The following is a 26,168-nucleotide window of genomic DNA, read 5'->3' as shown; positions in this document are numbered from 1 at the left end:
CTATGGTAATCGACGATGCCTTGCTGCTCGCTTCACTCCACGGTCAATAGTATCTACAAACAGAAAATCAGCAGCATCTTCCCTAGAAATAATAAAAAAATAAAAATATGAACAACATGCCAACATGCAGTAAATGCAATAATACAAGTGAAATGCAAAGCATAACTACTAATGATGAAAAAACATGAGAATTAATGTTATTTTTATTAGTACACTGGTGATGGGGAAAGTCCCATAAATATTGGGCATGCAGTTCCCCTAAGTTCTGAGGAAAGGTAGTGGGTGACGTGGCTCAAACACTCCATATTTTGTCAATTCTGTTTTCCCTTAACTTGGCTGAAGAACTGGTGATATTCAACTGTAGTTTCTGGGTTATTTTAGATGCCAAATCTAATTCTCAAACCTTATACTGTGGCCATAACCAGTTTTTCTCGATAATCAGTTTCAGGGCGTAATTAAAATTGCATTTCCAAACTATATTCTTGCTGGCTCTGTTTGGTTATTGATTTACTATTTACTCATTTTCAATGCACATTGCACATAAAATTTAGCCCTTTATTTTACTTGAACCATTTCTTTACTTTTGGTGGGGTACTTCATACTAGAGGACACCATTAACACCAAAGAAATTATAATTAATTTGCACTCCTGTTTTAAGAGAGTTCATGTAAGCTGTAACTGCATTTGAAATAACTTAAAAAATATATGAAGCTGAACAGTTCTGCAAAAATTAAATTTTGAAGTTTATAAAGACCATGGATGTATATCTCAAATGATTAGATTTCAGTTGCTAGTTGCACAGTGAATAACTTCAGATTCCTGCAAGCAGTACAAAATATCATCTATGCCCCATCTGGAATTAGGTCAAGTACTTCTGTATACGTATGGATAATACGGCATGAATGTCTACCAAGGATTAGCAATAGTCTATATATGGCTCCTAGGGAAATTAGATTTCACAGGAAGCATGCATAGGAGAGCTCAACCAATCATTCAAGAGTACATGCTCTATTCAGATACAAACTAATAGCTTTTGTAAAGTACTAACTATGAACTCAATGGTAAATATTTACACACACAAATTAATTACAAATACAACATATTACTTCAAGCTAGTTCTACATTTTAAACTTACAATATATTTAGTAAGAGAAACAAGTTGCATGCTACTAAAAGCTATTATCCCTGCAGATTACTTTTTACAAATGCAGTGTGTTTTACATCATGTTAAAAACAGAAGCTCTTTTATTAGTCAGCTGTTGCATGCAACACATGATGTCTTTTGTTTCATGAAAAACTTATAATTAGTACCCCATATGAAATTTTTTACAAGTGTTTGGTAATTACATTAAGAAATTATTAATTTACTCTCAAAAATCACATTTTCACACTACAGGTACAAGGTGATGGATGGATGTATGAGTTTTAGGGCAAAATCCCAGGCACTGGGGCCAAAGAAGGCATTCAGGGCCGTTATGGAAAGTAAATGAATTACATTATAAATGAGTTAAGTGTATGAAGAAAATAGTTATAGATAAATTACCATATGACAAATGAATGAATTAATGAAGAAAATGCTCAATAATAAATAAATAAATAAATATATATATATATATATATATATATATATATATATATATATATATATATATATATATATATATATATATATATAGTATGATTGAGAAAAATAATATAAAATTTCATTAAAAATGTTATAGACTTTAAAAAGGAGATGAGAGCAGAAATATCTGCTTCATCTCCCAAAATATCACAAAGTGATTTACCTCTAGATATCTCTCTCTCTCTGGTTAAAATATCTGGGGCAAGCAACCAGAATGTGCTCCACTGTTAGCATCTCGCCACCGCAAGCACACTTTGGGAGGCTGCCTCCTTCTAAAATAAACTGATGGGTCAAATAAGTGTGCCCAATCCTCACTGTTCGCCTATCAGACTGGAAAGACGAAGGCCACGGCAATATATTATTTCTAATATTTCTGTACTTACTATTATTGGCAAGATGAGGAGAAGTCCATCTTTCTTGCCATTTGCTTAAAATATAAGACCTAAAAGGACCTTTTAGATCTGTATGAGGCACTTTACTAAAGGCTGTTTCTGATGAGACACTAGCAGCTTTTGCTTCCCTATCTGCCATCTCGTTTCGGCAAATCCCCACACGTGAAGGGACCCAACAGAAAGAGACAGAATTACGCAAGTAGTACAAATGGAGGAGCGATTCCTGAACTTTTTGAACTAACGGATGGAAGCTATTGAATTTTTTTATAGCTTCTAAAGTGCTTTTGGAATCCGAGTAAATGACAAAATTAGTGTCGCTACTTTGAAAAGCTATATCCAGGGCAGAGACTGCTGTGAATATGGATGCAAAGTCAGGTAGTTTAGCCGTATATGCTGTATCACCAAGGATAACTGCACAGCCAACACCACTATCTGACTTTGATCCATCCGTATATTTTTGTTTTTGTCACATTAGTATGGACAGTTTCGTGCTCCAAGAATTTTCCCTAATCTCTTCCTCAGGATGGTCTTTTTTGTTATATGCTTTTTTGCACACGGATGCTTCTGGAATAAGCCATGGAGGATACACAGGATGTTTTACTTCCAAGACTTTCTGGGATTTAAGATGATTACTCGTAACATCTTCATTTAGTCTAACTTAAAATGGTCTAGAGGCTCTTATACCAGAAAAGACACGTGAGTCTGCTTCCCCCATCACCTGGAAGGAGGGATTTTTGGGAGCACTTTTAATTCTAGCCATGTACCTTAATCCTAGTTCTTGCCTTCTCAGATCAAGGGAAGTTGGTTAGTATCAACATATATGCTTTCAGCAGGCGAATCTCTAAAAGCCCCTGAGCATATTCTCAGCCCCATATTGTGTACAACGTCCAGTTCCTTCAGCCTGGTTTTACAAGCTGAGGAATAAATCTGACAGCCATAGTCTAGCTTGGATCTACACAACGAGTCATAGTCTCAGCAGGGATTTTTTATCAGCTCCCCAACTAAATTCAGAAACAGCCTTTAAAATATTCAGAGATTGTTTAACCTTTACCTTTAAGGCATTTATGTGGCTGGTCCATGTCAATTTCTGGTCAATGGTCATTCCCAAAAATTTCACTTCATTTTCATAAATCTTACAGAAACTGTTGTAGAGGAGGAGAATTTAAAACTATTCTCATCAGTCCACTTTGTAATAACATTAACAGACCTTTGCAGATTTTTACATACTGACGAGGCATCATATCCTGTGCAGTATATTGCAAGGTCATCAACAAAAAGCGAGCATTTAACAGGTGATGATATTTGGTGGACTATACTGTTTATTGCCACTGGAAAAAGTGTTACACTTAAAACGCTTCCTTGTGGAACACCCTCCTCCTGCACAAAAGGTTGGGAGAGAGTGTTGCCCACTCTAACCTTAATAAATCTCTCTGTTAAAAAGGAATATGCAAATTTAATCAATCTTCCACATATGCCCATCTTGTGCAATTGTTTTATTATGCCAGTTCTCCAAGTAGTGTCATATGTTTTCTCAAGGTCGAAAAATATGCTGATAGTCTGACATCGTTTGGCAAATCCTTGCTGGATTTGATTGGTCAGCCTCAGCAAGGGATCAAGGGTGGAAAGATTTTTCCTGAAACCAAATTGAAATGGAGATATTAGTCCTTTGGTTCCAGGTGCCAAACTAATCTGGTGTTTATCATATTTTCCATGAGCTTACACACACAGCTGGTAAGAGCTATTGGTCTATAGCTGGTGGCTTGGTAAACGTCTTTATTAGGCTTTTTTTATGGGAACAATTATGGATATTTTCCTGTCCTTCGGTAAAATTCCAGTTTCCCATATTTTGTTTATAATCTTAAGTAGATACTTTTTTGGCATCATCTGGGAGGTGTTTAAGCATTTCATATAAAATTGAATCACCCCTTGGAGCTGTTGATTCAGTTGAAGAGAGTGCCTCCCAAAGTTCTCTTAAGGAAAATTTGTGATTGTATGGTTCAGATTTTCCCGATTCAAATTTCAGAGTCATTTCGGCATTCCGAATTCTTTGAAATTCTAGAGAATAATTGTCAGGGCTGGCAACTTGAGAAAAGTGTTTTCCCAGCTCATTGGCAACTTCAGTGGGCTCTGTGATCAGAGTGTTATTGACTTTTAATGAGGGTAATGGTGACGCAACAAATTTTCCACTTAGTTTCCTGATTTTGCGCCACACCACTCTCAATGGAGTTCTGGAATTGATTCCATTGATATAGTAAAGCCAACTTTCTTTTTTGATTTTCTTATAAAAGTGCCGCTGCTTGGCTAACGCACGATTATAGATTAATTTAGACTGAGGGGAGCTACTAGCTTTGTATCGTCGGTAGCACTTCCTAGTGACTTTCCTCAGAATACCACATCTTATTCCACCAGGGAACTGCAGCTCTATGAGGTTTACCTTTTGTCTTGGGAATCGAGCCCTCAGCACTCTTCAGATTGGATTCAATGAAGTAGTCATAGGCATCTAGGTGAGAATGAAATGACTCAAACTCCCTTTCTAGATTGACTCCTTTACTGAACTTGTCCCAGTCAGCATCCTCTACCTTCCACTTAGGTAATGTTTCAGATGGAGCATTTACAATATATTTCAGATGGATCGGGTAATGATCACTTCCATTCAAAGCTTCATTAACAGACCAGATGAAATCAAGGTGGATATTTGTTGAGGAAATACTGAGGTCCAGTGCAGAGAGATGATTATTATGAATGCTGTGGAAGGTCATTGACCCATTATTATATAGGGCGACATCATTCGTGTCAATAAGGTCCTCGATTATTTTCCCTTTGCTGTCTAAACACACACTTCTCCAAAGGGGGTTGTGGGCATTAAAATCTCCTAATAACAGAAAAGGAGTGGGAAGTTGGTTAATCAAGGACTAAATATCTCCAATGTTGAAAGAGAGGTCTGGTGGGAGGTATAATGAACAAACTTTTATCCTCTTGTCTAATATGACCAATACAGCAACAGTTTGTAGAGTTGTATTTAATTGTATTGTGGAGTGCCGCAGAGATTTATTAACAATAACTGCAGCACTCCATGGGCACGATCACCAATTGGGGGATAAGAGTTAAAAATAGCATAATCAAGTCCAGGATTATAAGGAGAGTTACCTAGCATAGTCTCCTGCAGGCATACAATCCCTGGATTAAATTCATGCATTAAGACTTTAAAGTCTTCTGTCCGGGCTCTGAGACCCTAACAGTTCCAATGAAGGACATCGAACTTGATTGTTATGGTGGTAAAATATACTACTTCCCACTCTTTGGAGGGGAAGTACTGATTCTAGGGTGGAGAGGAAAATTCTCCTTAATAAGAGATTGTTTTCTTGATCCCTTTTCATCTTTATCAGACATCAGGGTTCTTGGCTGACAAACAGATTTCTGAATTCGAGGCTGATGCTCAGGATTTTTACTGTGATTCTGTGCATCACTACTGCTGTTAGTCTTGGGGCGGCAAGACTGATGAGAACTTGCATGACTTTGAACTGGATCTGCTTTTGGAACTATCTTCCTTGGCGGAGAGATCTCTTCCAGAACACTGTACCCATTTGAAGTTTTTATGATAAAACTTTAATTATTAGGGGACGCGTTTCTTATACACTTCCTGGTGGATGCAGCTGCGGTTTTATAAGCTTTCTTAGTGACTGTGATAATTGATGGATCCGAGCTAGATCTCTCTAGTTTGGACCACTCCTTTGGTTGCTTCTTGGTGAAATTATTATTTGTGGCCATTTCCAAACTTTGCTTAGGGGCTGAATTTGCAACCGTTACATTTGTATCAGCTTGAGAGGATGAATTGTCCATGCTTTTGGAAGAACAATTTTTAGTATTGGGCTTCAAAACACATACTGACTTAAGTTTCTGATTATTATTTCCATTGCAAGGAGAAACAGGTTTCCGATGCTTACTGTTAGATTCAATTACTGGTGGCCTCTCATTGCTGGAACTCTTTATCAACTTTATTACAGAAGCATAGGTAGAGTTGGCACTCTTGTTAGCCCCCATTACCACACGCTTTGCTGCACTGATACTGAGATGTTCATTATCAGCCACTGCCAACACATCTTGCTCAAACCTGTACCTGAGGCAAGTCCTAGTGTTTGGAGAGTGATTACCCTTGCACTGGAAACAATAACGGGCTGCTTCACACTTGCCCAAATTGTCATGCTCAGCAGAGCACACAGGACATCTCTTATTGTTTCCACACGAGTCTTGAATGTGGCCATATTCAAAGCATTTGCGACATTGTTTAGGGTTTCTTTTATATTTTTTGACTTGCATCCTCTCATGGCCAACATTGATGGTATCAGGCAAGTAATTGGAGGAGAAGGTTAAAAGCTTAGCTGCATCCCCTCCCAATTTTTTTACATGAGATACACAAGGAGGGCACCTAAGGAGAATCTCCTCCTTATTAAAAACATGCAAGTCTCGGGAATAAACTACCCCTTTCAGCATGTTAAAGAATCTGTGCGATGTGATAGCCTCAATATTTCTACTTTTAGGGGGTTTAAACTTTGATAGTAAAACAGCTTGCGTCTCATTGCCTGCTTTTATGAGTAAGTTCTTTCCATATCGTTTCAGATTACCGATAGGAATAGAGCCTACTTTGTTCTCAATACATTCAGCAGCTTTAATGAAATTTTCCCTTCCCTCCTTATAACTGGCAACATGCCATATAGGGGGAGGAAGCGTCCTGGTATATGTTGCTGGTCCACATTCTTCGTCCTTAGGAACAAAATCAAATGGCTCATCGTTCAAATTCCTCACTGAAAACACCTTGGTGCTTAAAACAGAGTCATTTAGAATGTGGCCATTTAATTTCAGTTGTGCCTCACTAGCTTCTTGGGGAGAGGAAAATCTAATGTATGCAGAAAAAGACCGATTGTCTTTTTCTAGAAGTATTTTAATCCTCTCCACCTTACCAAACTGTTTTGCAACACTATGCAAGCACTCATAGTCCAACGAAAGGCTTACATTAGTGCAATAAAGCACTCTATTATTCACATCAAATCCACCAGTTTTAATAGCACCATGGTGTCGTGGTGCATGGTTCCGTGTGATAGCCAAGCTCATATCCGTGTCCATGCCTGAAGTTGTCGCCACTGCCATTAAGTCGTCAGATCCAGAGGAGGGCAAACATTGGTCAATATCCATAATTTCAATATATTTGTAGACTGCTTGGTTCTATCAAGTAGGTATCGTGGGTCAGTCAGGTATTCAAATTCTCCACCAATGGCACAAGTGAGAGTCAACTCCCAATGGTCCACCCCATACCCTACCCTTACGGGATAGCACCAATACGCTTGCAGTGGCCCAGTATAAGCCTATCCGCCTGCTGGGAGTTCTGCCCCTGCTAATGAGGACCGACTCCCACTCCAAATGTATTGGTGGGCTTCCGGACAAAAGCCAGGAGTCCCATCCCAAACACCAGCCCCCCCTGGATTCCGATGGGCTGATGTTTGGAGATGGTTCCGCTCTCAAGGTAGCAATGGGAGGGGTCCCATCACTACCTCTTGGGTCCAAACCATATCAGGTGGCGACTCAACCACCACAACTCCCACAATTAGCTTCGAATGCAAACCCCTTCCTAAACACGATCCCTTCTCAGACTCACCTAAGCAGTAAAATTTAACAAAAGTGGAAAATTCCACATAATTAAACCGAAATGCTAGTAAAAAATATTACATGAAGGAGAAGGATGTAGTAAGAATGAAAAAATTGCAGAAAGAAGGAAAAGTTCTGACTAATTTAGTTGGATCAGCAGCTGGGCCCCAAGGACCAGTGAGAGAGCGATCCCACCAGGCATCAGAGCCCAGCTGCTGGTCCCTAAGCCCCCTACCCACGCCAAGGGGTCAGCATCTAGGGGGTGGTACCAGATGAACTTATGGTAGTTGAAGTGTGATGATAAATTCTTCATCTATATCATCATAGTGACAGCCACAAACAATTACCTACATAATTAGTATAATACACAGAACTAGAAGCAATACTAATTAGTACAATACACAGAACTAGGAGCAATACTAACAGAAAAACAAAACAAGACATCACTCACCTGAATGTATCATCTTTTAGAGGCTGGATTTTATTGACTAACGTGGAATGGACGCCAATGTGCTGGAAGAGTCCTGGAACTCTCCTGGTTGGTCTGTCTTTAGGAGGTTCCTCAGGAGCCATGAGGGAAATCCAGTGGTTAAGGAGGATATCCACTGGGTGCTCCCGGTAAAACGAAAGAAGAAAAGACACCAGACGGTCTAGATCGCTGCTGCGTAGCAGATGGCCAATACCCACGAACCCTGTTAACTGCAAATTGGAATGTTTACATTTTTAACTTGATGTTCCCTTCAAACTGAGGCTAAATTTTTCGAAGATGTTAAAAATACCCCAACAATTTGGATTCTTTTACCATGATGTTTTGCTAACAATGAATTTATATTTATAAATGCAATCAACTTTTTAAAGCATTGTTCACCCTGCAATTCAGTCCTTACCACAAAAGATTATACTTTTTACATAACCTTTCAATGTACATAACTTTCCAGCCTCCTAGCACTTTAGTGTTGCTCTAAATATTTGCAAGGCAGCATTGCTCTTTGATATACAGGGTTTAACATGAGTTTACGCAAATATTTCGAGAATTGAAAGAAAAGGTCATTCTAAGTAGAAAACGTTCTATAAACATATGCATTTCAAAAATTTATTTATCGGTGAGGAAAATTTTTTAAATAACCGGTTTTCCTTAACACTGCTCTTGGCCAAGATGGTGTACGCAATTTCTAAGTGGTCAGGGATATGAAGGGGAAAGGGTTTATGCAGTGCATTAGGCAACTGGATTGATAGTCTTTTCATTATGATTTTTTTTTGGGGGGGAAAATGTAACATTACAGTCCCTTTAATTAGTAAATCACCTGTGAGCATACTTCACCGTAATTTAATTTTCATGATTTGGTTTATGTATCAAGAAAATCTTTGTCATCTGACGAAGACGAAAGCATTTTCTTAGGTATGTTTTTTTCCTTCAACTGGTGTGCAATGAATACTTTTTGATGGAGAAGGAGAGGATTTTGATATTATGTTTAAAGTCTTTGATCGGTGTGTAATGAATAGGCCTATCTTTGTCGGAGGGGAGGTTCCACTCAGTTTGCTTTTCTGTTCTTTATCGGAGTCTAGTGAATACCATTGATGGAGATGGAGAAGGTTTCTATGGTACATGCATATTTTCCTTTGTTGAGTAAATAAAGATACGTACATTTAATCTGGAAGTATTTTATTCACTTCGGCCTAATTGCCGATTTCCTTTTATTATAACAGTGGAGTTCAATGTTGCATGACCCATAAATAAACCTCATATAAGTATATTCCACATTACTGGAACAGTAAAGCATTGTCTCTAGTTTCTTGCTCACAAAATGAATAAGAAATCTGGCACTTGTAACCTGGCATACTCTTGGTGGAAAAGCAAAGCTGTATAGAGTAACAAGAGAAATCCACTCCATTCGCCTCCCGCTATCCGTGACTACTCCGACATCCCATGAGCGCCATTTTACTTGGTCATTTAATGATAACAACTATTTTGAAAATTCACCCCACCACAAACGACACCTTGAAATGCCTATGATTATAGAACATTTTCTGCTTAGAATGACTTTTTCTTTCATTTCTCGAAATATCTGCATAAACTCGTGTTACACCCTGCATATATTGTAATAACTAATCAAGAGTCATCATAAAAAATATAATGTAATCTTGAATGGCTTAAAACAAAACTTTACTCTATTCCATTAGTATTAGAAAAGTACAAAATACCACCAGGTGGTAGCTTATTTTAAATAGTACCTGGAAAAAATATAATAAAACAAAATGACAAGACTGCAGCTGTACTACAATTATGATGTTAGGTGGATAGAAAATTAATGGAAGTATATGAGAAAAATACAACAGCTGTTATGATACATGTTAGTGAATACGTATTTTATTTGCTGTAGTACGAGATAATTCATATTTCATTCTTCATGGTGTTTCCATGTGTGTGTGTGTGTGTGTGTGTTTGTTGTGTGTGAGAGAGAGAGAGAGAGAGAGAGAGAGAGAGAGAGAGAGAGAGAGAATTCAGTACCTGGAGAGAAATCCAGTGATGGCTTTTATGCAGGGTTACAAAATCCTTGATGGCTGTCACAAAATGTTTGGCACTTAAGACATCATCCTCCAAAACCAAGTAGTAGGTGGAGGGCTGGCGAGTCCACACGTACCAGAAGAGAAAAGCAAAGTCCAGCACCTAGGGAAAGCATGAAGGGAATTCTGATAATGAAAATAAAACAAAAATTCCTTGAGAATTTAAAACAAATTCTTAATTCCTGGACTTGGACATCAGGTACAATATTAAAAAATATCTCTGATCACACATTTAGTGGTGAGAAATTGTTTCTAAAATCCAGTTTTATTAGACTACAAAATTCTGAAGGATTGCAAAGGCACTTGGTATCACAAGAAAGAAAACCCCATTACATAATGTGAAATAAATAATGGCAATACTGCCCTCTATACAATGTGTTTATAATCTATTGTAAACTATCACAGCATTCATATTACTTTCTTCGTATTTTACCATCTCCTAAACACCGCCTTTTTATCCATGAAAAACACAACCAGTGATTATTTATTCTTACCTAAAAATGATTCTTTCATCTAAGTATCAAATCAACTAGCCCACCTTTAGGCCTAGGGACAGGGCTGAAACAAGACCTGCTTAATCTAAATCAACAACCAACCAGTTTGTCGACACCAATGAAACATCCTCATGGAAGCCTCTCAGCATCAAATTAAACAGGTGACCCACCTGCTTGGTTCTCCACTGGACCCGGGACACGGGATCGTTGTAGGTTCTCCTGATGGCTGTGAAGTCAATGTTGGGATACAGAGCGGCTGGAGGTTGCAGGACTCTCAGGAGACCCGATTCTATTTCCTTGCTGTATCTCACGCCTAGGTTTAGAGCCCGCTGGGACCTGAAAGAAATTATATATATATATATATATATGCAATTTCAAAAATATGAAGCGTATGTAGCTATACGATCTTCATAAATGCCTTTTTTGAAGCTTGAATTTCAAGTAATGGCCCCAGTGGGATTGTTCCAAATGAATAGACTACTCTTTTGAATAATATAATAATATAATAATAATAATTAATAATGAATAATAATAATAATAATAATAATAATAATAATTCTCTACAAAAAAGTGTTTCCGGAGAGTGATATAATACAAACCCAATCTAATCCTTAGGAAAATACGCAACTTTTTTAACTTTCTATTTCTACGAGGACATTTCCATGATGTTGCTAAACACCTTTCTAATGCTTTAGTTCTTTTTATTTAGTCCTTATCATTTTCCAAACAAACACTATAAAATAAGTCTGGAAGGTTATAAACTTATCCTCTTGATGAAGTTGCCAGTCTAGTAAATGAGGTCTTGTTACGAAGTCTCCTTTTGACAGCTTTATGGCTTTACTGACTTTACATAAACTAATTTAACATTTTTTACATTTTTTCCTAACTCGTCTCGTTCTAGTAAAAAGGATTACTTGGAATGGAATGAAATGGAATATAATATTTATGCCAAAGGTCAAGTGCTGGGACCTGTGAGGTTATTCAGAGTTGAGAGGGAAGTTGAGGAGACAGTTAAAAGGTGTAACAGGAGGAAAACCTCGCAGCTGCATTATGAAAAAACTGTTAGGGCGGGTGGGTCGGCAAAAGTAAGTATGGAAAGAGACTATGAAAGGAAGTACAGTACAGAGTCTGTAGGGACACTGTAAAGAACATTAAGTAACGTCTACAATGCACTTCGTGAGGTACACAGACAGCGTACCCCCCTACAGGAAATAATGTTTTTGACTATAACTGTCCTTGGGTTTCTTTATTTTGCCTCCTGTTTTAAGGACTTTTCTTATATATCAAAAATCAGTACAAATAATTCTTTCTTTCTCTACACCTCTCTCTTCTGCAGTGGCCTTCAACTGGACGGCGTGAACAGTGTTTTTCAACTGCGAAAAAATGACATACAGAGAAAAACTTGAAAGATGACATTGCAAATTCCTGCTATAAGCAAACACGAACTTCATTTTGCTAAAAGTCCATATCAACTGAGGGCAACTTCAATTAAGTAAGAGCAATAATATGTCTAGCTCTCTGTGCTGATTCCAGAATGCACAAGACACCCGTACCCGGGATTCCCAGTAGCCACGAAGAATTACTAAGTAATGAAAATTGCATATGAAACTGGGTCGATTCAGAGGTACGGAACTGCCGACTGCAGTGGATGAAGATAAGGAATTTGCGTTTTATGTATGAGAGCGTTCATTAGAAAATGACTAGAAACTGGCGAGTGTTTGTAAAGAGTTACTGGATCGTAATTGATATCTGTAAACAGTTACACAATCTGCACAACACGAGTCTATAATGAGACGCTAATATCTCACTACCAGTTTGAAACATTTCCTGCAATTTATTTTAGAAATAAAGTTTATGTTGTTTACCCATGGCGAACAAATGGTTTATAAAAATTTTATGTCAATTAGTGGTTCTGGGAAATCTTACTGGCGCCCTTTTCTGCCTCTCCAATGACAGGTAATTGGAACACCTCCTTTTCCTCGCCATCCACTTCGACTCTTATCTTCCTCATTCCAATATCAGATGCAATATTGAACAGGTGTCATCTCAGATTTCTGGAATTGCTGTTTCCAGGATATAAATCATACCTGCAATACCGTTTCTAGGATTAAGGGCCTCTTGCAATGAGGTTATATTGAATCGACACTTTCAAAATCAGCCAAGATGGCGGAAATCTCATGAAAGGTTGAACAATCTTGACCTTCGCATAATACAGAAATTCTATTGTAAACTATCACAGCATTTATATTACTTTCTTCGTGCATTGCAGTTCTATACACGATATATAATATATAACTATTAATATATATAATAAATTATATATATATATCTATATATATATATATATATATATATATATATATATATATTATATTATATATATATATATATATCATGTGTGTGTGTGTGAGAGAGAGAATGTGTGACCCCCTTTTAAACACAATATGATCCCAAACAACAATAACACTGGTTCATTATGAAACATTATTAAACCAGATATGAACCATCTCGAGGAGTCCGACGTCACCAAGAAGGTCTCCTTTGATGTGTGCCATCTCCAATCCCGATGCAAATCACATTCATATATGGGTTGTCAATGGCCGTGTCCTATCACCACGACATCCCATCATCAAAGCCTATCGCCGGATCTCCAGCTTTGAACGAGGGTTGGTCGGACATCTTAGCACTCCTAAGATGGCGACACTTCCACGAAAAAAATAATCTCATGTTATCTTTTTATCATCCTTTGATATTTTACTCAATTTACAATATACTAGTTTTCTTTTTAATTATACTTTTAGTTGCTCACTATGTTGGTTATTTTTTTTTTTTTTAAGAAATTTAATTTCTTAAAGTAATAAACATCAACTCACAAGGGTTATCCCGTGGACTTGGTTTCTGTGGTAATATGAAACGCATATATCATAAGTGAAGGTTAATTGACATTTTCCATAAAGAAGCAGATGTTAAGTTAGAGTTGATGAGGTCTTACCGAGCGAATTTGCGGTAAATAGTGGAGCGCAACAAGGGGGTTTTATTTCCCCTGTGCTGTTTGCTCTTCTCGCCAATTTTACTACGAAAAAAGTGATGGATGAAAGCAAAGATGAGTTAGATTGCAATAACGTTTGAAACTTGGCAGACTCAGAGGCAGCAGATGATTCAGCTCTATTCAGCAATCCACCTGAATATTTGCTAAACTCGATTGACAGAGTGTAATATACTCTAGAGCAGCCATCTTCAACCGGGGATCCAGGGAACCTTAGGGTTCCGTGAACGATCGCCAGGGGTTCCGTGAGAATTCATGTTTTATTTAATTATTAATTATTTGCTATTTATAAGTATATATTCCTCTTCGTTAAACATGCTGTGAGAAATAGTAGGCCTATAATTTATCCTATCATAACGTATCGTGTTAGTTTTTTTTCCTCAGTTTTACTAAAGGTAATTATTACAAATGCTTACTTTATTTCTTGTGCTTCTTTCAGGTTTCTAAAAGGACGTCCAACGTCCTTCAGAATCCTGAAAGAGGCAAAAGAAATACGAATAATAATAATGATAATAATCACTCTCCATCGGTGGAATAAATACCCAACTAACACTTGTCACGGATACTCTCGATTCACAGAATAGCAAGTAAGATCGCTCGCTCTTTCTCTGGAATAGCTATTACTAAACCTACACACACACACGCACACACACACACACACACACAGAGAGAGAGAGAGAGAGAGAGAGAGAGAGAGAGAGAGAGAGAGCACTGACGGCGTCGACTGTCGTTTTTCTAATGAGGGAAATTCCAAGGCGAATTTGAACTCTCCCGCCGCCTTCTCTCATTAGCATAAATGAATATGGATCCAGACTCGTATCAATAAGGGAATACCAACATTAATTAACCTGTAGTTTTCATCTCGACATCGACTGGAGGAGGAGGAGGAGGAGGAGGAGGAGGAGGAGGAGGAGGAGGAGGAGGAGGAGGAGGAGGAGGAGGAGGAGGAGGGAGAGTCAAATATTTGGATGAGAAAAAGTACTGATAATTAATCGACGAACTAATGACCAGTGGTTATCCTGCCTGGGTGGAAAATTGAACCATTTTTCCACTGCTGACTGAATGAAAGCTATTTATGAATTTGCCAAAAGATTCTTCATTATTTCAGACTTTTGGTTCACATTCCATTACAGACATACTCTGTAGTACACAAACATAGTTGAAAAAAAAAGCTAAGTATATCCTAGTTTAACAAGACCACTGAGCTGACTAACAGCTCTGCTATGGCTGGCCCGAAGGATTAGATATTTCTACGTGGCTAGGAACCAATTGGTTACCCAGCAACGCGATCTACAGCTTATTGTGGGATCCGAACCACATTATATCGAGAAATGAATTTCTAATCACTAGAAATAAATTCCTCGGATTCTACGTTGGCAGAGCGGGGGAGCGAACTCGGACTGCCAAATCGATAGGTGAGCACGTAACCCACTCGTCAAACGAGGCATAGAGTTACTGTATGGATATGGAATATGGTATAAAATTTAGGCCAAAGGCCATACACTGCGATCTATAAGGTCATTCAGAATTGAATGGGAAACTGACAGTAAAAAGGTTTTCAAGCTATCATCGGAACAAAACCTCACAGTTACATGAATCAATTGTTAATGGAGGGTGGAAAGTAAGACGGAAAAGAGAGAGAATATGAACGGAGGTACAGTAAAAGGAATGAAAGGGGTTCCAGCTGCAAATGAAATTATACATCCCTATCCATTAAGGGAAACTCAGCGCTCCCAACGTGTCTTTTTTTTTTTATTAAAACAGTTGTGTGTGCAGGATAAGTTGAATATAGTATTTAGGCCAAAGGCCAAGCACTGGGACCTATGAGGTCATTCAGTCCTGAAAAGGAAACAGAATAAAAGGTTTGAGAGGTGTAACAGGAGGAAATCCTCGTAGTTGCACTATGAATCAATTGTTAGGAGAAGGTGGAAAGTAAGATGGAAGAAAGAGAATCTGAAAGGAGGTACAGTAAAAGGAATGAAAGGGGCCGTAGCTGGGGGCAGAAAGCCCGCTGCAAAGAACCTCAAGTAATGCCTACAGTGCACCAACCCCCTACGAAGGTGCAGGAAAAGGGTTAGTCCTCTAAATTGCAACAGTAAACATTTTTTCCTTATAACTGATTATTTAAACAGAAAATTATATCGCCACTGAATATAAGGGTCACAGTGAGGATGAATGATACCCCTAAATAATATGTAACAGAAAACGCAAACCTATTTAATGTTACTCTAAACATTTCGATTTACTTTACGGGAGAATTTAGGGTAGGAGAGAACACCTGGCAAAGCTTAAAGAGTTCCTCGAGAGTAATCCTTGTGACGCCGTTATCAAAGTGAATAATTAAATCCCAGACTCCAGCGAAGGGAAACAGTGCAAAAGCACTTTGTCTTTTTGGAGGTCTTCAATCTCTCACTAGCAAGATAAGTGAAACGCTTCCATTATCACAAAGGATTAAAACGAGAAGAGAGAGAGAGAGAGAGATGAGGACGGTTTCACCTTGGAGGGGTAAGGATTGCTTTGTAAATCACCTCCAGTTTTTAATTATGAAATGTTATAATAAAGTTTGACGGGGTAATGGTCACTACCTTCTGCTATTTTCGTACTCTCTCACTCTCTCTGTCTCTCTCTCCATCTATGTTGTGACACACAACAAGCGACCAATAACCAGGCAAAGATTTTACCACTGAGATCAATTCAGACATATTGTAATTTAAAGAAAAAAAAAGTCTATGTAGTTCTTTCCTCATCCGGGAAGCGAATAGAGAGAGAGAGAGAGAGAGAGAGAGAGAGCAACGCATACAAAACGAGCGGCTAAAACTCGCATAAGCGACAAAACGCACGTAACATCATTATTGCAACGAAAATGCAAAATTGCTTGGCGTTCTCCGTGCTCAACAAACACATGAAAATAGTTTCAATATTTTTTTGTTTTAAAATTTTTCTCTAACTACTAAAGACTTCCTGCTCTGAAGGAGCGAGATATTGACCCTTAGGGGTTAGAACACATCGCTTCTATTTCTTTTACTTCTCTCAAATGATATTTTCCTTATTATATTAATTTACTGTTTATTTCATTCGGTTTGCATTAAACAGTCATGCAGGGAGACACATACACACACATATATATACATATATTATATATAAATAAATAAATAAATAAACATATATATATATATATATATATATATATATATATATATATATATATATATATATATATATATATTAGAATCTACTGGTCATTTTTTTACCAGATACAAATGAAATTGTATTGCGTGTATGTGTATGAATAAAAAAAGTGAAAATTAAATGAAACACGAAAATACAAAAAGGGGTGAAAAGAAAGGTTAACAACAGAGAGGTAAGGAAGAGAAAAACTGAAAACCCTTAAAAAATAACAGCTGACGAGACTAAGCATTTTTAACTCTCGAGATCTACGTTTTTTCCAATTGCTTGGATTTGTGCATTTTTTCTTCTTGTTTTTCGTGTCAGGTCAACCAAGTTTATACTTTTATTTCTCAGAAAATCCTCCTTATTTGCACCATTATCATTTTAATGTCCGAGGGATGGGGAAAGGTTCATTTTAGTTTCATTTCTGAATAGTTTATCATTGTCTTCGATATTTATGGAAAGAATTATTTTGCTCTCTTTCCAATACAAACAAGATTTTTACCATACTTAAATACACGATATATGTCCGAAGTAATTGGAATTTCTCAGAGGGATTCTTTCATAGAGATCTAGTAGATAGAATGTGAATTTCTGAGTGTAGTACTATGTATCACGACGACAATATTTACTCGTTTTCCTTCATGAACGGGAATATTATTGCATCATCGTAAGTGGTGAATGTAATTTTAGTTTCTACAAATTTATGTTTGTATTCCAAAGCGTTTAAAGTTAGCTGACGTCAATGGCAGTCAATGTTGCGACGGCTAAGGTAGGTTGAGCAAATCTAGTTGCATCCTATCAGATATTAACGTAATTGTCATTAATTTTATTTTAGTCTCAGCCTTGTGATTTTATTTAATTGTTGATTTTATTTAAGGTTGAGTTTGGTTTTGCTTGTGACAAGGCTGTGTTGCTAAAACATTTGGTGGCTTACGTAACGGATTTCACACTTTGATTACTTTGACGTTGACATGGATCGAATAAGCTACTGTCTTTAAAAATAAATCTTTATCGAGGTTAAAGTAGCATGTCATCTCAAAGATTTTCTGGCTATGCTCCCATTACAAAGCAGTTCGTAGTTAGCCTACACGACTGCATTACTTCGCCGGCGAGGCTGAAAGATCTCCTAACACATCAGCATTTTTTGCACATATATTGAGTTATTTGTGATAATAAATATGTTTACTTAACACAGCTTTTTTCGTGAATGATTTGTGGATGAAACCGATTTTCAGAAGTATAGACTATATCAAGAGAGCAAGAATGACCGCTGCCTGTGTTTGAAATTTTCCACGTCTTTTTACAAGTCTTTTTACAATCTTTGAATGTTACGGCAACTGTCGAATGAAATCAAGAGTAGGGTATGAATTCCTTAGAGAATTAACTTGAATACTATGATCCTTCAAATTTTATCTAGTATAGTGCACCACGATCTTGGCAGCCATATCACCCTGTTTCCCAGGTATCTGTGCACCGACTCACCTCTTTCATCTGCCTTTCTCCATCACCAGTCCGTCTCCAATACTAATTCTCTCTCTCTCTCTCTCTCTCTCTTCTCTCTCTCTCTCTCTTCTCTCTCTCTCTCTCTCTCTCTAAAAACATACCACTATATCTCCCAAAGAAAATATAATGAAATTTAGTTTAAAATAGGCCTAAGCTTTCACGTAAGCAGATTTTGCTCTCTCTCTCTCTCTCTCTCTCTTCTCTCTCTTCTTCTCTCCTCTCTATCTCTCTCTCTCTCTCTCTCTCTCTCTCTCTCTCTCTCTCTCTCTCTCTCTCCACTTTTAAAACGCATTTGAAAAATATCACTCAATCTCTCCAAGTAAATATAATGAATTAAGTATCTCTATCGATAGGCCTATGCTTGCGCGGTCTCTCTCTCGTCATAATATTTCATTCTTAACTGTATTGTTCCTCACGATTTCCACAAATACTGTCCAAATTTTAAAACATTTTCTTTTATTTTTTTAAGATCCGCCTTCAATTACGCATTCATTTTACGTCAGTTTAGTGTCAAACATTACATATAAGTAAGATTTCACAGAAGGTTTTAAAAAAAGATGATCGATATTCTACCCTGAACTGACGTTATCAAACCAACATTAACGAATAATATAGAGCCTGTTTCTACATTAAAGTATAAATGATTATAGGACTTCTACATAATCTTTATAGAGTAAAGTTAATGGAAATCTAGAAAGCAACAAACGCTATGATTTTGAAGTTCCGCCCCCTTTCTAGAGTTGCCAGGTGTGGCATTATTGAACAATATATGTCCTAACTTTCCTTGCCGAGCGTACATACATACATATATTTATGTTTTTAGCATAAACCTAAATTGACATCATCACAAACTATAGTAGATTCACATCAACCGTGCATTTGATGTCTAGGCCAGTCCCTCATGACGCTCCTGATTGGCTGTTGATAAGCCAATCACATGGTTGAAAACTCTGTCTCTCTCGAGAGTTCACATAGGCAGGATGTATTTTCCATCTCTCCTGAGGGATACGTCTTTCAAAAGCATCCATCAGGAGAGGTGGAACATAGATCCTACCCATGTTAACTTTCGAGAGAGACTGAGAGTTTCCAGCCCTGTGATTGGCTTATCAACATTCAATCAGGAGCGTCGTAAGGGACGGGACAAGACATCAAATGCACGGTTGATGTGAATCTACTATAGTATCATATGCATACTTATTACAAATTCCCGTTTCTCAAACACAAAATTCAAAGCTTTGTCATTTAATAAAACATCAATAACTAAAAATATAAAAAAAAAACAGATCGTCATCAATTGTTGGACGTGAAAACCAGAGAGAGAGAGAGAGAGACTATCCCTCCCTTACCTGAGGTTAGGATCGGCGTCGGCCAAGAGCAGGAAGATGAAGATGTCGTTCTTCTCTCCTTCGCTCGTCTCCTTCAGGATGGAATCGATGGTGCGGTTCAGGTAGTCGTCCTTGCGCCACACCGAGGATATCCCGATCGTCAGGAACCGGGTGGTGCTGCAGGTAGCAGGATGTGGAGGATCATGAGAACCTCGTTACTACTACTACTACTACTACTAGTACTAGTACTACTAATAATAATAATAATAACAACTGTTAAGAAATTCACAGTCTCGTCAAAACAAACTGTTAAAAAACTACAATTATATATTTGAATAAATTATTATAAAAATAAATCATATATAAAATAAAGGAAATTCAGCTCGTTAAAAACAAATGTAATAACAATATAATTAACTAAGAATAATCTAAATAAAATAAAGAAATTCAGTCTCGTAAAAACAAATTGTTAAAAAACTACAATTATATATTTGAATAAATTATTATAAAAATAAATCATATATTAAAATGTTTTATATTTTTACATAGAATTATATTTTAATATATAATTGTGGATTTTTTAACAACAATAATAATAATAATAATAATAATAATAATAATAATAATAATAATAATAATAATAATAATAATAATGTACTTAGAAGCCTATCAACAGGGTTGTCTGAGAGAATATCTGACGAGAGAGAGAGAGAGAGAGAAAGAGAGAGAGAGAGAGAGAGAGAGAGAGAGAGAGAGAGAGGCAGGCTCATCGGATTTCACCGCTGTAAAATAAGAGCTTGAATTCTAAGTATGAAATATCATTCTCTGAATTCAAACGCTGCTATCCCAGGGTGGAGGACGGGGGGCAGGGGTAGGGGGTTAAGGAAATGGTAAGCCTATGGACAATTGGTGGCCTGTGTAAAAGGGTAACGATGAAAATAGGCTTAAGAGAGAGAGAATAACAAATGGAGGACATTCATAAAGACAAATTTCTGGCGAGGTTTTTCCGTCACTCCACAAACCCTTTAAGAGTACTTCGGAGTCAGAACTTTCTTTTTTTTTCTTTACCGTGAAAAATTACGACGCGCTTGGGAAATAATCTTTCCCGGAATTAAAAGTCGTCCTAAGGGGAGTCTGTGAACCTGTAATATCCTTTTGGTATTTATTTCAGGGTGGCACTATTAGTAGTATAACCCCAGTTGCTACCTGTGCTCCAGAACTCCCTCCGATAGCGGTGACCTGATGAGTGACGCTGTACCTAGTGGCTTGCTGTGAGACAGTGTCAGAGTTCCCCGGTGCTATAACCCTCAGCCTAGCACCCTTAGACGCCAACAAGTGTGGATGTAACCCTTTGTTCCCTCTATAAACTGAGGAGCTATTCTGTAGTTTCAGTATTTTTGAAGTGGCCTCATATAGAGAACAGTTTATTTGCCCCTATCCTAGGGTGTGGATGTTAAGTGGATGTAAAATCTCCAAGACTAACACGATCCCGTTTCTGGCATTTTTTGAAAGTTATTTAACATGCACAACTGATAGTAGTCTATGTTTATTCATGAACATTTCGACTTGCTTTTGACCATCAGGTCCTCATAATCAAAACTTTCAGTCAGGAAAAGTCCCATTAAATGTAAAATGAAACCACTGCACATCAAACTTGACGGAAGTGGCGCCCCTGGTGGCTGAATACGGCAATGATGATAAACATTATGTGTGTGTTTATTTCTTGAAGGGGCATAATGCTTTAGGAGGGGATAATTGTCTGACTAAAGTTACGTATGTTGACCACAGAAGGAAAATCACGTTGCCTTAGATTTGGTTAATGACAGGACACTCGTGGCTGAATACGGAATGATTGCAATGCTTCACACACTCAATAGGAAGTTCAAAGTTGCAATAAGACAGCCTAAAAAGAAAGGCTCACACACAATACCATGATATGATGATTAAACTTGCTCTGAAAATTGAAGGAACATGATCAGAGTTCAATGAAACTTTGTCTGTTACACAGACTGACTGTATTACAAGTTCCTCTTTTTTAATGTCTTGATATAATCTCTCATTCAGTCTGCATCCTGTTTCATGCGAACGAAATATTCGTAGTCTGAAAAACTGTCGATTATCCGTTATCTGTCTCCAACTTTCTTCACTTTGAGTTATAACCTGTGAAAAAACTCAGCGCTTACCAGTAGCCTCGAGTAATTCTTTCATTTGGGAAAGCAATACATTTATCATTATTTGTCTATATGGGTGTCGCTGATAGTAATAAAATTAATAAATAAACAAACAAAAAACCTTTGCGCCTTCCAAACTTCGAAAATGGGATTGCAATCTGAGACCTTTTCCTTCAAGGAGTCAAACGGAGGTCGCTTACGTTTGGCGTCAGGACGACTTATTAAGGTTTTCCCCCCGAAGTACGACCTTGGGTTTCCTTACCTCTTGTCGCCCTCGTCGTCTGTCCCCAGGAGGACGGTGTCGTTGGGGATGGGGATGGGGAAGGGGACGTCGACCGGGATATTGCCGACGACCTGTTGGTAGTCCCTCCTGTGAGTGTTGGCGGAGCTGTTGCCAAGTCCTGTCCCCCAGGTGTCATAGTCGTGGCTGCAGAGGGCTCCTGCTGGGGGAGGAAGAACGTCAGCTGTTAGGTAAATACGTGGCTGATAATAATGATTCGGCCATCATGCACAGCGATTGTTTCCTCTCTCTCTCTCTCTCTCTCTCTCTCTCTCTCTCTCTCTCTCTCTCTTATACACGATCACACACTGTATTTCAAACAAGAATAAAACCTAATTTGCTTACAAGTCAAGGAAAAAATAAAATAAATATTAAATAAGTTATGCAATATTCCTTGTAATTTAATAATTTACTTACATTATCTATTTGAATTTGAAATAAGTTATACAATTCTCATTGTATTTTAATACTTTACTTACATTTTTATATGTTTATTTATCAATTTAATTTATTTTCCTTTTTTAACAAGTGATAGCTTCGTTTTCTATTTTCCTTAGTCTTCTGTTACTTCTTTCTAATGAACACCATATACTTTGGAAGCTTAAATTCAAGTCAATGCTTCATCCCCTCCCCCCCACAACCAGGGTTTATCTCATATCAATGGGATTTATCTACGGAATGATAAAAATTAATATAGATTCGAGTAACGAGCTAAGTTCGGAGCAAGTAACACGTTCGATATATTAGCAAACTTAAGTAATAACAGGCCGGGTCAGTTACTGGATGGGTGACCATCACATAAAACGTCATACGACAAAGTTGCTAAAAACTAGCAGGGTAGCACTTCTCTGAGCCGCAAATAAAGAGGCGAACGAATAAAAATGAATATTAAAGCAAAAACGACACAACAAAGACATTTCTCTCACAGGGACAACAATTCCAGTGCCAATGTCGAGAGAGAGAGAGAGAGAGAGAGAGATGTGCAGCAGCATTACGCACTAATCACATCTCCACCCTCAGCATTATGTTATGCTACATTGTGTAGAGGCGAGTTCGTTAGGACTGGCTAGCATCCTTCGCGGCAACGATCGTTTCCTTCAGAAGCATCCTGGGGACGGCCTTCCTTTGCAGCATCTCATTTGGGTGATGTGACAAAGGGCTCTCCTTGTTTGCTCGTTCGTCGTTATTGTAGATTTGCTTTGCATCCGACTGACAGATCCAGCTTATGTCTGACGTTTTTAAGTTTTAATCAGATGGAATTATTACTTATACAATTATCATTTCCATTATATCTACACAAACATAATAATGAGATGGATTGTTATGGCTCAAATTCCTTAACTGCTTGCCTATCTTATTTTAATATTCCTCAACTGCTCGTTTATCATATTTTAAAATTCCTCAACTGTTCACTTATCTTATTTGAATATTCCTCAACTGCTCGCTTATCGTATTCTAATATTCCTCGACTGCTCGCTTATCTTATTTGAATATTTCTCAACTGCTCGCTTATTTTAAACACTTCGCGTTAAAATCTAGAGCAACTAGGTCAGGAGATTTCCACTTCCTCATAAATATTTCATAATTATTTTAATGTCAAATACTAAATTGGCGTCTGCTAAAACCTTCGCTGATTTACCTTGACAGTAAATATCCGTAAAAAAATAATCTGGTATGGTGTTATCATAGTTGCTCATAAAATTTAAATATTATTACAAAAAATAGTGTAACTGTACTATCAAATATAAAGGTAATATTTGAGGAGTCCTGCAGTTGCAGGTTACTTAAAATAAACCAGGTACATTCTGTTGCTCTATATTTTCCTGTTTAGGGTTTTGTGGTAGTTAAACTTTGGCTTTCATTGCTCGTAGAGAGCATTACACATTTATACTACCAACAGTGCCATAACTGCGCTCATCACCTGTTTTAAGAATAGGAAAATGGGTCACTTATACAGGGAAACAACTCAGCGCCTTAGACAGGCACCCTTAGGAAATAGAAAGTCGTTTATCAACACGAATACTCAGTTAAGGGGTCACAAAGACAGGCCTCTCGAACCGTCAGTTAGGTCACTTGCAAGAAAGCGCAACACAATACCAGACACCAGGAACTTATGCCAGCGTTTGATAACCAGGCCTTCACTGATGTGATCGTCGATATAACAGACACTACCTCAGACATGCAACACCTTCGACTCCAGGGAACACTGCAATATATATGGAAGCTAAAGCAACTATGGATAAAATAGGTAGAATTTCTTCCCACCATTGTCAGAAGACTGAAACATCGACGAATGGTCTTTTGTCTGTCAAATTTTACTAAGTTGTATTTTAACAGATCTATCACAACTGATGCCTGGTCCTCTTTTCCAGACTTGTTGAACAACACCAGTTCCAACTTCCAGGTTCCAGAGGACCTTTATTCCCCGAGGCTGGCGTGCAACTGGAACTTCAGTAGTTCAAGCGGAGATGCGATGCATTACTATTTTAATATAATTCTCATTGAATTGTAATAATTTGCTTACATTATTATTTATTTATTATTTTTTTTTTATCTTTAATAAGAGATATCTCTTCTTTCTGTATTTCCCTTTACCTCCTCTTAATTCTTTCCAATGAAAAACATTTTAATACATTTTTATCTATTTATTAATTAATTTCTTTTTTCTTTTTGATAAGTGGTATCTCTTCTTTCAGCATTTCCGTTTGCCTCCTCTTACATCTTTCTGATGAACAACATATTCTTTGGAAGCTTGAATTTCAAGTCAATGGCCCCTTAGGTGGACTTGTTCCACATGAACAGGGTTCATCTTCTGAATACTATATTAACAACAGTAAAAGATCAAACCAACAATGAACACAGAAGGGTAGAAATTCTGGCCGCCATTGTCAGAAGCAGAAACGTTTACAATCATTTGGCGCCAAGCTAAACACCGTCATATGATGGCTACCTACGACCTTCAGAATACCACTTAATCGACTATAAACCAACGTTACCTTTCATTATCGCAAGCCATTCGTGACGCGTAACTGAAGATAAGGTTTTATCAGACTTCACTAAGTATGCTGTAATATACCTGACTCAGTGAATAGCACACCTGCAAATAGTACTTAATGAGTTTTTCAATTACTTCATAAGATCGCGTTTTTTTTTATAGAGGTTTGTAGATGCTGTTATGGACACAATAATCACATCTCGAACATTTGCGTGATTACGTGAATTACGCAGCAACATTTGGCTGGAAATGGTGGTACTGGAGAAACAAATATCCACAAGTCTGTATATCTCCATATGTTTAAAGATAAATCTGTTCGGAGAGCTTTCGGGAAACTGTACAGATTTATCTTTAAATATATGTACATATGCTTAACTGTGGGTTTGTTTCTCCATTTCAAGACCCATGCTACTACGGGCATCTTTTAATGATGGTACTGTGAAGTCACACTGAACTGCTTCCCGAATGTTATGTCACACGAATCTAAAGGCGACATGAAATTGACCTGAGGTCACACTCCTGCCAAGGATGAGGAATCGTTTTCATCATTGGACATGGGCACTTTGAAACGAAAATAAGATGGCATGCGGCTAGATGCTACATAAAAAAGGCATGAATTGATATTTCATAAGACAAGTACTCTCATCTCCATCTGAAGGACTAAATTATCGATAAATTAGCGGTTAATCTTGTGATGACAGATAGTTGGTTACACAGTTCGATGGTCTGTGGTTCGAGCCAAAGCCAAAGGTTTATAAAAATGCAATATGAATTTTTTTTCGTTGCCTAGAATCTTGAGGTCCAAACCAGGCCACCAAGCTCCCTTTTTCATCTGACCACAATTAAGGGCTCCCTTCGAGCATTGGCCCTTACTGGCATAAGGCTGGCTTCCTCTGAAACAACTATAACAACCGTGCTCCAGATGCTCGCTGTTGTACTCACGGCTTTACCTAATTTCGACG

The 26,168-nt window shown here is 37.6% G+C and overlaps 1 protein-coding gene across 1 annotated transcript; it reads right to left on the bottom strand.

The window, feature by feature from the left end:
• Positions 1-25,214, bottom strand: LOC135223039 (alpha-1,3-mannosyl-glycoprotein 4-beta-N-acetylglucosaminyltransferase B-like). Its single transcript, XM_064261547.1, has 7 exons — positions 25,208-25,214; positions 22,194-22,395; positions 19,782-19,937; positions 10,886-11,051; positions 10,166-10,324; positions 8,108-8,355; positions 1-82 (listed from the first exon to the last, which is right to left on the bottom strand). The coding sequence occupies exons 1-7, from the start codon at positions 25,212-25,214 to the stop codon at positions 1-3; spliced, it is 1,020 nt and encodes a 339-aa protein (XP_064117617.1).
• Between the last annotated feature and the right edge of the window lie 954 nt (positions 25,215-26,168).

This window comes from Macrobrachium nipponense, chromosome 8, assembly GCF_015104395.2.
Source record: "Macrobrachium nipponense isolate FS-2020 chromosome 8, ASM1510439v2, whole genome shotgun sequence".
Classification (NCBI taxonomy): Eukaryota; Metazoa; Arthropoda; class Malacostraca; order Decapoda; family Palaemonidae; genus Macrobrachium; species Macrobrachium nipponense.
This window is presented reverse-complemented; position numbering and strand designations above follow the sequence as displayed.